The sequence below is a fragment of the Chelmon rostratus genome, chromosome 21 (assembly GCF_017976325.1).
Source record: "Chelmon rostratus isolate fCheRos1 chromosome 21, fCheRos1.pri, whole genome shotgun sequence".
Taxonomy (NCBI): Eukaryota; Metazoa; Chordata; class Actinopteri; order Chaetodontiformes; family Chaetodontidae; genus Chelmon; species Chelmon rostratus.
In genome coordinates, this window is record NC_055678.1 from 7,459,238 (window position 1) to 7,471,912 (window position 12,675).

The 12,675-nt window shown below is 47.1% G+C and overlaps 1 protein-coding gene across 1 annotated transcript in view; it reads right to left on the minus strand.

Annotated features, from left to right (window-relative positions):
• The window catches only part of dock1 (dedicator of cytokinesis 1), a 179,198-nt gene that overhangs the window by 153,606 nt on the left and 12,917 nt on the right, over positions 1-12,675 (minus strand). Inside the window, exons 2-11 of the mRNA XM_041963484.1 lie at positions 7,525-7,608; positions 7,156-7,196; positions 6,958-7,013; positions 6,389-6,485; positions 5,823-5,971; positions 5,095-5,230; positions 3,696-3,853; positions 2,993-3,074; positions 2,351-2,486; positions 421-493 (exon numbers count right to left, since the gene is read on the minus strand). Coding sequence (XP_041819418.1) covers positions 421-493; positions 2,351-2,486; positions 2,993-3,074; positions 3,696-3,853; positions 5,095-5,230; positions 5,823-5,971; positions 6,389-6,485; positions 6,958-7,013; positions 7,156-7,196; positions 7,525-7,608 — 1,012 coding nt within the window. The remainder of the gene's footprint in view (positions 1-420; positions 494-2,350; positions 2,487-2,992; positions 3,075-3,695; positions 3,854-5,094; positions 5,231-5,822; positions 5,972-6,388; positions 6,486-6,957; positions 7,014-7,155; positions 7,197-7,524; positions 7,609-12,675) is intronic.

Here is a 12,675-nt window from a genome sequence, read left to right on the forward strand (position 1 = left end):
CAGATAAAAACGTTAAGTGAGGTGATCTGCCAGCTAAACTGCCTGAATCTGAAGCATTTCCAATTATGCAGGAAATCACGTTAAGGAAAAGGTTACTCTGGCTCTGTACGCAGTCCTGCGAGAATGGCAGCAGTTAATGAGATTGCCTTAATTGAGTCAGCAGGGAATAGGGGAGCGCTACTGTCTTAAAACCTCCGCTAATCAGGTGTCAAGGATTCAAGACTTAAAAAAAACAAAATGTAAAAATACAACCGCTGTGTCTTTGACATACTGTACATACTCAATATAATGGAAATAAGTGTGAGAGCAGAACTGTGCCAGCTTCACTATTTTATGCGACATTATCCAAAGCTTAAAGGAACTCTGCGCTCCCGTTTGTATGAACATGATTTATTTTGTGCCGCTGAACAATCCACTTACGGCTGAAATGGGATAAAGTGCTGCTTGTCCTCGTCGTCCATTTTGCCCGTTATGATGTCAGTGACGTCCATTACTGTGGAAAAACAAGGAAAGAGGGTTAAAACGTTCTCAAGGTCTGCAGAGCAGAGCACGACTGCCAAAATGATACAGATAACTGCACGGTACGGCCACATCGGGGGGGGCCGTGTTGGCTCTCGTTTAATCACCACTAATTAAGGCAGATGCGGGGCTATGATGGGAAAGGCATCAAGTCAACTCTGCACGGTGGTCACAACAAGCCGAGGAAAGGAAGGAAGGTATCTCTAATCCTACTTCAAAAACACGCTTCATGTTCAAAAGCGATGATGGAAAAGCAGCTCATACTGAAACACACCCTGAGAATCTCGTTTTTGTGCTGACCTCCGGTGCTTTAACGCCTCGCTTTGCCGAAATGATGTACAGGTGTGCTCCAGGACCCTGTGACATCATCGCTGGGCGTGGCTACAGGTGCAGCAGAGCACACGTCTGACCACACTCATGAGCGATGCCGAGTGCGGTCAGAATGAACCAGAGAGGGCAGCAGAAATCTGCTTTTCAGTCTGCTGTTGAGCTACTCTTTACATTTTCAAACAGCTACAGTGAACAGAACGGGGCCCTTCCAACATATCTGCACCGAAACAGGAAGTGATGTCAGGGGTCTGAGGCAGGCAAGAAAATATAGACAGAGCAGATCGATCGAACAACCCCGATTCCAAAAACGGTTAGGATGCGAAAAAATTAATAAAACAGAAAGTGATAATTTGCTAATCCTTGTTGACATTGATATTTATCGTTTGACTACATCAGCTTAGTTGATTTTTGTAAATATCTGCTTATTCTGAATATGATGCAGCAACATGTTTCAAACAAGTTGGGACAGGAGCAACTAAAGACTGGGAAAGATGTGGAACGCTCCAAAAACACCTGTTTGGATCATTCCACAGGTAAACAGGTTGATTGGTAACAGGTGATAGCATCATGATTGGGTATGAAAGGAGCATCCTGGAAAGGCTCAGTCGTTCACCAGCGAGGATGGAGCGAGGTTCACCACTTTGTGAACACATGACTGTATAAGGATGTTACTACATGAGCTCAGGAACACTTTGTAAAGCTGTTGCTGGTAAACTCAGACAGTAAGTAATTGCATTCTGTTTTTATTCATCTTTCACAAAGCGTCACAACTTTTTTTTTAGAATCAAATATAAAACGGGGGGGATGCCGCACCGCTAGAATAATGAATCCTTTCCGAACACAAGATGCAATGCTTTCGCTGTTTGCTGAGTGTGCAAATTCACAGGTTGCCAAAAACATAAGAACACAATGTTGAACTGGCTCCAACTGAAGGGAATTAGAGATGGAGCAAACACTTTTACTGTGCTACCCCACAGGTCAAAGGTTAACCACATAAAGCCCTTTATAACCACATCTCAAACGGAGCGAATCTCAAAAATCTGCCTCTCCGTCACGCTGTGCACCGCGGCAGCGATGACGAGCCGTCGTAAATCAGGCTGTCATTTACCTTCTCTTCAAGTGGCGCTGGGAAAAAAGACGCTGAGAGAGGGGGCATCATTTTCTCTGCTGGAGAACTGGGGGCAAAACGCCAATCTAATTAGTTCACGGAACGCCTGGCAGCTTGCCAACAGGAGATAAATCAAACTCTAATTCCTCCGTCCACTTTAGCTGGAAATCTATGAATTTTAGCCAAATATATTTACTCATCCGGGCAAGGGCTTTTGGCACAATGCTTTGATCTACGGTAAGGCAAGGGAGATACTCAAGCAGAAGTAGAGCCACGACGTCCTGAGGTAATCAACGATTTTAAAAGGCAACCTTCAGTGTTACAGCTCGCGCCTCGCGGCTCTTTTAGAAACAGCAGGTGAGGGAAGGAGTCTGTCTGTGCGGTCGGCTTCACCTGCCACTCCAAACGGCCTCCTCAGCCCTGATGTCAGCTTCTTGGTGTTGTTGTCTCGTAGCTCCATGCGCCCGACTCTGACGATCTGACACACGAAGCTGATCTTCTCCCTCTTCAGATCCTCGCTGCCTAAATCCTGAGGAGGGAAACGCAGGAAAGGGGTGAAGAGCTGCCGGATAGAGGCCATAATAATCACTTCAGGTAGCAATCTGGGACCCGTTTTTTTTTTTTTTTTTTAGGCTGCTGCAATGCAAGAGTGCACGACAACGACTGATGGATTACCACCACCTTCTTTGGGGAAGATGAGTTTGTGTTAAGGGCAAACTTTTCACCACAAATTGCTTCAGCAGAATCTGAGATTGTGTCCACAGATTCCTGTCCTGTGTGGCAATACCCTCCAAAAACTAGCAAAGTGCTCCCGGTGGGTGCACGCCGACCCTTCCGCCCTTGGGCTTCCATTAGATAGAGGTGACTGCCTCGGCAAATACATACAGCGAGCCGGGCTCTTCCTGGGAGAGCTTAACAAACACAGGCTCCGCAAACAGGCTCCCACATGCCTCATAACATGGCTGAATAAACAGCGGGCGACCACGGGCAAGCGAACAGACACACAAACGCACACGTACAAGCAGACACACTCACCGTGAAGACGGCCCGCAGGTTGTGAAGCTGGTCTATGTCTTTCACCAGACCCGAGCTCGACCATTTCACCAGGTAGTTTTCGCTGGGAGGAACAAAGAGCACGGATGAGTGATTTCTCACGCTCACGCTGAAACATCATCAGCTGAGTTGCATAAACTTTCGGTTTCCTCAACAGCTGCAGATGCTTGGGCGTGAATCCAGACACTGATCCGCCTGGGAAACAAAATGCATGACTGATGCTGTACGCAGGAGGAACAGCAGAGCCGCTAGACTCCTGATAATTTGCTGCCACGATCCTAAAACAACAGCAAATCGCTGGAAAGCAGGCCAGCGATTCTCACATGGCATATGTGTGTGTCTGTGTGTGAGTGTTTTTCTCTGGAAAGAATGAATAAGTCTCAAGTCTTGGACGTAACAGGCCTTCCATCCTATCTGGTGAACTTGAAGGGAACGTCTTAACTCATCGTCAGTCGGTTTAGAGCTGTGTGAGCTACAGTTAAATACAAAACAACACGGGCACGAGCACATAATCTTAACAAATTTCCACTGGCAACAGACAGGAACGCTATTGTCTGGGCAACAATAGCAAAGGTAGGAGCCAGAAAATCCCATTGCTTAATCATCACTGTGTGTGTGTGAAAGTGGGAAAGCAAAGAGAGGAGGAGAGAGTGAGAGAAAGGCGAGCGTGCACCCCTGGGTTTACCTGATGAACTTGGACTCCACCGGGTCGTAGAGCGACATGAGCACCTCCGCATCCTCGCCGATTTTGCACACCACATTCTTTAAAGTCACGAAGAGGGCGAACGCCGGCGTGGAGGCAAACTTTGCTTGCCTGGTCAGATCAATGTTCTGCTTCTGAGACTGTTGGAGGGAAACAGAGGCACTGGATTCAACACTGGGCTGCTCCTCCAAGGCTTTCCGTCACATGCGGGTCGACCTCAGGCCTGTGCAGATTGAGCACTGAGCCTGGAGGTGATGCAGCGTGAGGACAGATACTGCACGGAGGTGCGGGTTAGCAGCTGCACGCTGGGTCGCTGAACGTCAGCCACCGCCTTAGTGTCTTTAACAAATCAAGAAGCATGTTTGAGCAATGTCTGTAAACGCATCAGAATTCATTAGAATAAATCCCACCCTGGAATAAAAAGCCCTTACTGTCGCTTGATCTCCAGAGCTGCATCTGCTCTAAAAGGTGGACCGACTCGCTCGGCACCCTGGACGCCCTTCAAAAATATGCTGAGGCCACATCATTAATATTTATCACGTTGACCTGGACAGTTTCTTATTGCCCATGCATATGCAACAAAGACCTCTGGATGAAAAGGTCACATGGGATGAGACCACATAACTGCAGGGCACTTAGCGTCAGGCACTCCTACATACTGCCAACTGACACTCAGGTGAGGGATGCCACTGGTACGCCAAGTAAAATAGACAGGGGATCTGGCTGAGTTCCTGACTCTCTAAAGGGGCAGTCGGGCGTCTTCTGTGTACCAGGAGTGGCCCCATTTTCCTCACTTCTATAATTCAGTTGTGCAAATGCCAAAACTCCATTCAAGACGGAACCACAGGGGTTCTGTGTATTTTCTAACCTTCAACAGCTCTTTGTCCATTTGTTTGATGTTCTTATATCCTGGGTCTTTCTTACTCGAAAGGAGTTCGTCAGCGCGACACTTTCTGGACAGTTTACGCAAACATGTAAATAGCTTTAGCGAGCGATCTTCATTCTCTTTCACGTCACTTTATTAGTAATGTAATTAGGGGAGGGTCATATGGCCCTAACATATGATATTTTAGGGTATTTCAGCAAGAACAATGTCCGTGACGACTTCCAAACTACTGCAGCCGCTCCCCTTCATGGACCGAGCTCCTCCACCGTGGAGCCGGCAGCACCGTTACCATCAGCCCAAACGAGGGCTCATCTCAGACACTTACCTCAGATGAAGAGCAGCGACAACCCTTTTATCCTACTGTGTTATTTTCCCTTAATGCAACACTGTAACTGCGCCTGTTTGACTCTGGCTCAATGTGCTTTTATCTTTGAAATGCCGGATCTGGATAAAGACCAGAGTTTAGCTGCAGGACCAGGTCCTCTCCATCTTTACCTTCTCCTCCTGGATCCGGTCCTCAATTTGTTTGGAGGCCGCCTCGTGCGCTCTGAACAGGCTGACGGTGCTGGTGAGCTCCGGGTCCAGTATGTTTCCATCTTTGTCTCTGACCACCAGATCGAGATCCAAGTACCTTGCATAAAAACGGGGGAGAGTTACAGAGAGGCAGAGCTCGCCAAGAGGACGCAACGGACAAGGTAAATATTGTGAGTGTGTGGCTGCATCTGTGAAAGAGGAGAGAGCGCACATCGACTGAACGCTGCTTTTCCCTTTGCATCACTTCCTCCTCCTGGAATTTTCCCTCAGCTTCTCTGTTTTGTTCAAGTCTTTCTTCCGCGCTGCCAACATGCAGTCAGCGCATTTCATCACCTCATCACTCCTCGCTTCTGCAGAGGTAAAAGCCATTTCTCTACCTGGCTAAAGGTTTAAAGTTTCATCACAGGAGCAGGATGGAGCTTCACAATTTTTCGTTTTGAACTGATTTCCTTGGCCCACTGCAGACACAGCGAGAGCTGTCATTTCATGATGGAATACAGTACATTTCGCAGAAGCTAAATCCCTCCAGTTTGTCCCCAGGCTAAGTGATGACCTGTCATTTTCTATTGACTGACACTGCTGACCTATTCCAACAAGAGTCGTTTTACCGGATAGATGTGAGGATAAAGGGATATAAGCTGCGGGGAGGGAGGGACAAGGCTAAAAGCCTCTAAAGACCTGCTCCTCACTTGTTGCCGTAGTCTATCTTGGAGGTGACTTTCTGCTTGAGCTCGGTGAGCTCGTCCTGCGGGAGGGTGCCGGACAGGATCTGAGAACGCCATTCGATGAGGTCGTAGATCATGTCGCGGACGGAGTTGAACATCTCACGCTTGTCCCCCTGTCAGCGGAAACAGACGGATGGACGGTTACCACGAGCAACAGGTGAGCAAAGCTCTTCTTTGTTAAGGTGGAATTACATAACAAAAACAAGACGCTTATTTAGTATTCAGTATTGATCTGTTAAGACTTGCACAAAGGAACACTTTATGAGCTTTATAATCAAGATAACAAAATCTGACTTATAATTCTATTATCTTAAATAGCAACAATTAATAAAAAGCAAGTACAACAAATATATTTAACAAATTAAAAGAATGTACATATATGACAACATAAAGCCACAACATAAAGCCGATGCTATATCTGTAATAAGCTCGTATATTGACTGACCGAGTGTTGCCCTCTTCATACAGCACACACACATCTGACATGAATGTGTGTGTATGTGTGTCCACCTGGGGAAGGGCAGGCTTACCACATACAAGTCCCTCCAAATTGTAGCCCACTCCCGCAGCGTGGTGGTCACCTCCTGAACCAGGGGCAGCTCTGTGGGAATGACCGTCTCCTTTTGCCTGCAGGGACGGTGAACACATGTGATGCAGCGATTCTGCGCCCTTTCGCCATTTCAAACCGCCCCTTCGCAGCTTTACTTTTAAATCTATGAGGAAATATCTGTTCCTCAAGGATCTCAGGTGAACTGAAGGACTTTGAAGTGTTTGTGGGGATTATCTTTTTGGTGCATGTGAAATCAAAGAAGACAGATGGAGACAAAACAGGGGGACAAGTTGTGCAGATCTGTGCACTGAAACAGCCTCACAGGCTCTTAACGTAGAGCTAACAAGCTTCTCAGCAGTTCAGACAGGAGGAAAAACTGCATCTTTAACAAATTAATGATAATCACAGGATGCATCCTAACACATAACAATAATTATATAATCTCACATTGATGCAACGGAAGTAGAAGTCATCCTCTTGCTTGTGAAAAAACAAAAAACACACTTAAAATTATGCATCATTCAAAAGCAGAAGTGGAGAAACACTAACCCGCTGCCCTCGACTGTGGCCTCTTTCAGGTGGATGTAACAGGCAGGAAATATGCCCTAGAAGAGGAAGAGGTCACAATGGAAACATATCACAGTAAAACTGGGACAGAAGTTGAGCAGCTGAAACAGTGGAGCTGCAGACAGCAACCTCCTCGTCAGAGATACGACTGTGTAAAACCTTTGTTTCGTGGCTGCTCACCTTTTTGGATTTTCTCCTCAGCCTATGCCCTCTGTACCAGTCTAAAGGAGGAGAGAGTCGTGTTAATGCAAGCTGCTTTTCCCCACACAGGGCCCACAAGAAGAATATCATAAAAACACAATCAAACCTGCATTAAAGTTGTGTTTTTAAAATGCTCTTATTGATCAAAATGAGAATAAAACGCAGCCCCGCTGAATGAAACGCCAGCGTCCGCATCTACAGGAGCACGCCACCATAAACACTTTCTCTATCTTATTGAACACGTGCCCAAAGACAAGAAACAAGGCGCTGGTGATGACAGGGAAATAATGTCCCACACCGGCGTGTCAGCTCTGATCATGCATGTCATCACTTAAAGCCTGTTCTCACCTTCATATGTCTCAAGTATGTGCACTGTGTCTCCAATCTGCAGCGACAGCTCCTCCTCTCCCCGGGCATCGTAGTTATAGATTGCTGGAGAGAGATGAGAGGGTACAATATAAGAGGAGGAGATATTACAGGAGGAGGAAAAAGGCAATAAAGCGTTTGGCTCCCTTGTGGCGCTAATTGTGTGCCATTGCAATGTGTAGTAGAGGCATCACACATCCACAGGATGCCCGCCCACACGGTCTGACACGGCGATGGTCGGGCCTGGCGCCGTCGAAGCTGTAACATCAACACATTTCTACCACCCACTGAAAAGAAACCAATAATGATGGAGGACGCCAAAACAACAACACCGCCGGTGGGAAACAGATTCGCTCAGAATTGCACGCTGTAGACGAGGAGATAATTAAATATTGTAGAGTTCCTGATTTTCTTAAGTGTTGTCTGACAAAACAAACAGGTGACATGAAGATGCTTGTTCGGTTCTCCGTCGACGCTGGACGCTAAATGAGCAGGAATCAATAACGGATAACCACTGATATTCATATATTCACTATTCATATACACTATTTATTCACTGAATTTGCAGGAAATGTGCTGTATTGTGACTTTCGGGACAACTTTAAGACCAAAGACCCATTCAAAACAATCAACGTATTTAATGCATGATGTACAAATGTGGATACTTGTGCATAAATCTGACGCATTTCTCTCTGGAGTGTCATGAAAGCTTTCCGAACATCCCCGCATCTGCTCCATGCGCACGCCGAAACCCTGCTAGCCAAGAAACAGTCACACAGCAGTCAGCGCCACATAAAAAAAAACTTCTCTTCAGCACTTGATGGAGACGTCAGTGGATTTTCTTGTGAATCCACTGATACAATGCAGGCTATTCTCCCTGTGTGCTCCCATTGATTCGACGGCCAACACACACACACACACTCACACAGCGTCTCGCATCTTTTGTTAGAGCTCCATCAACGTGTCAAGGTCATGTTATAACTGACTGGTGACACTTGTTCTCTCATTCAGAGAGGGGTGAACAACATGTCGCTGTCAAACCAGCCATGGCCGACACCTGTATGTGAGGAATTCACAAGGCCCCCCCACACACACACACACTCACACACGACCTATATGTACAACCTATACACACAGACAGCATGACAGGTGTGTTGAGCGGACGCCGTTGTGTGTGTATGCATGTCCTGCTGAGAGGATGCATGCGGGGCCACCTCAGCAGAGGTTTCCAGGGGTGACTGATGGCTTAATTAAAAAAGACCCTCGCCGCAGGCTCTGGAGCCTTCCCAGCATGTTGATGGTGCATCAAGTGAATCGACCATTTTCTCCCACAATCACCTGCCATCAGAGGAGCCGATTATGTTTGATTAGCATATCAGGTGACACGCGGCGGCGCACAGCGATGTTTTTCTTTTGTTACCATTTAGCTCTAAAGTTGTTATGGTGGACTATTAATTACATCGAACAAAGCGCTTCTGTTTTTCTGCCACGTTTGCTACCGGGGTGAAATCGTTTTACGTGTTCTCCTCCCACACAGGAGCCTCTGCTGGAGCAGATCATCTGAAAGTAGGTGAAGATCTGCTTTGTGTTTTCTTTTTTCACTACTGGGCATAAAAAGTGAGCAATTATACCATTTCTTGGCAAGTCCTGCGTATTTGCTATTATTATTGATTCTTCTGAGACCAAATAATCAAATGACTGAAAGATTATCCAGAAATATCTGGACTTCTGATTCTGTGCAGGGTAAAACTCACCGAAGAACAAAGCAGTGACAATTAGAAAGGCTGCTCTGATCTCAGAGGATTTCAATTAGCAGCACCGCGTGTGTCAGCTGCAGGAGAAGAGGCCGGACACTCTGTACGCCTGCACGACTGAGCTATCAAGGCAACTTTAGGCAACTTCTAAAACAAAGAGGCTGCACGGCTCATCACTTGAGAACAAGTTTGTAACTTGGCAAGAGGTCATGTTTCAGAAATAATGGCAGCATGAAAACACAAACAGGAAGTGTGCGCAGTGGTCAAGCAGACCCTCGTTCACACTGATGGAGGCATTTCATGGGATGTTTGCTCAGCACCACCACAAAGCACAGCCTCGAAAATGGCTGCGCAGTTATATTATCTGACAGGCTGCATCCGATGTTCAGTATGGATGACATGAATCAGTTAAGCGGAGGGCAATGCCACGTGCAGCTCATTTCATTCAGCCCTTTGCTGTTTTGTTATCGAAGTGTATGTGCATATACACGTGCGTGTCCACAATGCATTCTGCGATCCCCACCCCAGAACAATCCGACGAGGCCGGCGAATCCACCAGAACACGGGCGGCGGGCTGGCAATGGAACAAAGACCCCAGGAAATGAATTCAGTGGTACCACGCTGGGATACAAAAAGGTACCTACAGGGAGAGAAAGCAACAAAACAATCAAAAGGGAGGTGGGATTAATCTGTGCGGAGCCATCAGAGAGCGGCCTAGTCACCGTGCAGCGGGGTGTGCTCAATTAAACCGTCATTAAAAGTATCCAGAAAAGCCTGTAAAGCCATCAGCTGCTGCATCTGTGTGTTTGTTTGGAACTGGGTCACAGGTCCGGCTGATTCAGCATGTTATCTAAACGGCAGGTGCTGAGAGGGAGCAGCCCAAACAAACAGCTCTGATGGAGACATCATACTTCATCAGAAAATGAAAAACTGCCCCTGTGATCGCTGCCAATGAGACTAAGTCTCATATCAAACAAATGGGAGCTCAGAGAACCGGGGAGATTCTCAGTGGGCAAGAGGTGCAATCACAAAATGAACACAAACGACACCCCGGGAAGATGGCAAGTAAATGAGAGCCATCAAACACACGCCTGAAATGCGAGGCGATGACGGCGCAGTTTAACACGGGAGCCAAAGTGATTCTCGTCACGTGGGGGCTGAGTGACAGCTCTGATTACTCATAAACCCGTATTTGCATACCCGAGAGTAAACCGGCGTCAATTCGGAAGCGGCGAGGGGGAGAAAACCCATCAGAGGAAGGAGACGACGAGGATGAGGAAGTGGACCGTGTTCTCCCTGGAGTACGGCATGCAAATGATGTGGAAACGTGATAAACAGTAGCATCATTTGCCGGGGGCTCATTACCATACATAACCTCTTGCACAAGGCCGTGCAAACTCGCAGAACGTTATCATCAGAGGGAGCGAGTGAGGAATCAGATTACAGACCTATCCACTTAGCCAGCGCATGTCTACGCCCTCTCCACAATTATAAGCAGCCTCGTCTAAACACTGGACTGATTGTAATTCTACACTTTAGGCTCACTAATAACCTGCACTAATCCACGCAGAGTATAACATATCATTACACTCCGATGAGAATACAGTATGCTGATGAAGGAGGGGTGGGGGGAAAAAAAGGGAGGGAAGGAGCGCATAGAAAATGTTCACTGGAAAGAGACTGAGCCTCTTGATGTTCTGCATAAAGTCCCCGTGGGCCGTAAGCCCGCAAAGAGAGCCAGCCAGGAAATCCCAGACAAGGGGATTCTCCTGCAGGAAAAGGCAGAGCGGTGCATGAGTCAAACTCTCAGGCTGAGCTGCTGGGCCGGGCTTTCCAGCAGCCAGACAGGCGGTGAAGCCTTGCAGCAGGTAGATGACGTCTGACATTCTCCTGCAGACAAATGCTGGCAAGATCTTCTGTTAACGTAAATACGTGCAGCGTCTGCAGTTTGTGCATCCAAGTCTAGTCAAACCTTGTTCCTCGACTCGCAACAGACACGAAGACTATCCTGAGAGCTGATCAGGTCATTTTTGAACAAAAATACCAAACGTTCACCGGCTGTAGCTTCTCATTTTTGAGAATTTTGTGCTTTTCTTTGTCTCGCGTGATAGACGAGAATATCTTCTGTCCTATACTGTTAGCAAAATCTAAAACTGTTGGGCTGCACCGCCGACGTTTCAGTTCTCTTTCATGGGAGCGAAACCGACACGAGGTGAGAAAGACAATGCGCAGATTGGACGAACATGCGGTGGCGTTATTTTAGGCTGACGGCGGCCACGTCACCTGACCCCGCCAGAGCGTTTGTTCCACAATCCACATCTCGTATTGAGCATTCTCTGCGGACAGCACAGCCGAGGAAGCCCTCTCAGAGCAACAGCAATATACAGTAACGGTGAGCGAAGAATATGAATTTAATAAAGCGCTTAACTTGAACGAGGAGGAGCTCAATAAGCACACACAGCAGACTGAGGACGCCCTTTTCCAGGCGGCGGGACCGAATGGAGGATGATTATTACACGGGTCTCCTCCGAAGCGAGGAGGGGTCAGCAGACACACGCACACACACACACATATATATCTGACTGTAAATGCCCAACCCAGACAGACAGACAGACTGACTGACTGACTGAAGAGCTCTGCATGTGAAGTGATATACCTCTTATTACTAAGGAGCATGAGACTAAATGACTAGATTATACATTCGACCATATAAATCTCTCATTCGACAGAGCACTCAATTTTCAAGCATCACCTCACTGCAGGGCACGGCGGTTTAAATCCAACTCTCTCCAGTACAGATGATATCCAGAGGAGGCACCACACAGGCCTCAATTCTCCAAATGTCCCCTCATTTAGGGAGACACATCTTTTGAAACTGCAATAATGAATTAATTAGGTCAAGATTTTACATCCTAAAAAAATTGTAATCTGGCTTGTGTTTGGGCTTAATGTGCAAGACTGTAGTGCAAAATGTTCCTAAATGGGCCTTTAGAGGCGGTGATGCTTCGGAGGACGTGACCGGCGTACGAAACAAACACGCCCCTGTCTGACATCAACCTGGCATGTGATGAGCGTGAGCTGAGCGAGACGCCGCCGCAGGTGTTAGCAGTGTGAAATCTGCGGATCGGATCGGATCCCTCAACACATCTATTTAGGTTTTGGCACCATAAAACATCTGCAAGGCTAATTTTGTTTTTTATATCAAATCCCGTGTTGTTTACATCCAGAGTGCAGTCGTCTTCTGCTTCCCTGTATTTCTTGGCACATTACCGCCACCTGTGGCTCAGTGGATTGATGGGAAACCATTGGTGGGAATGTCCACCGGGTACCTTTAAAATTTAACAGCTAAAAGAACTGAGAGCTACAGACGTCCAATCAA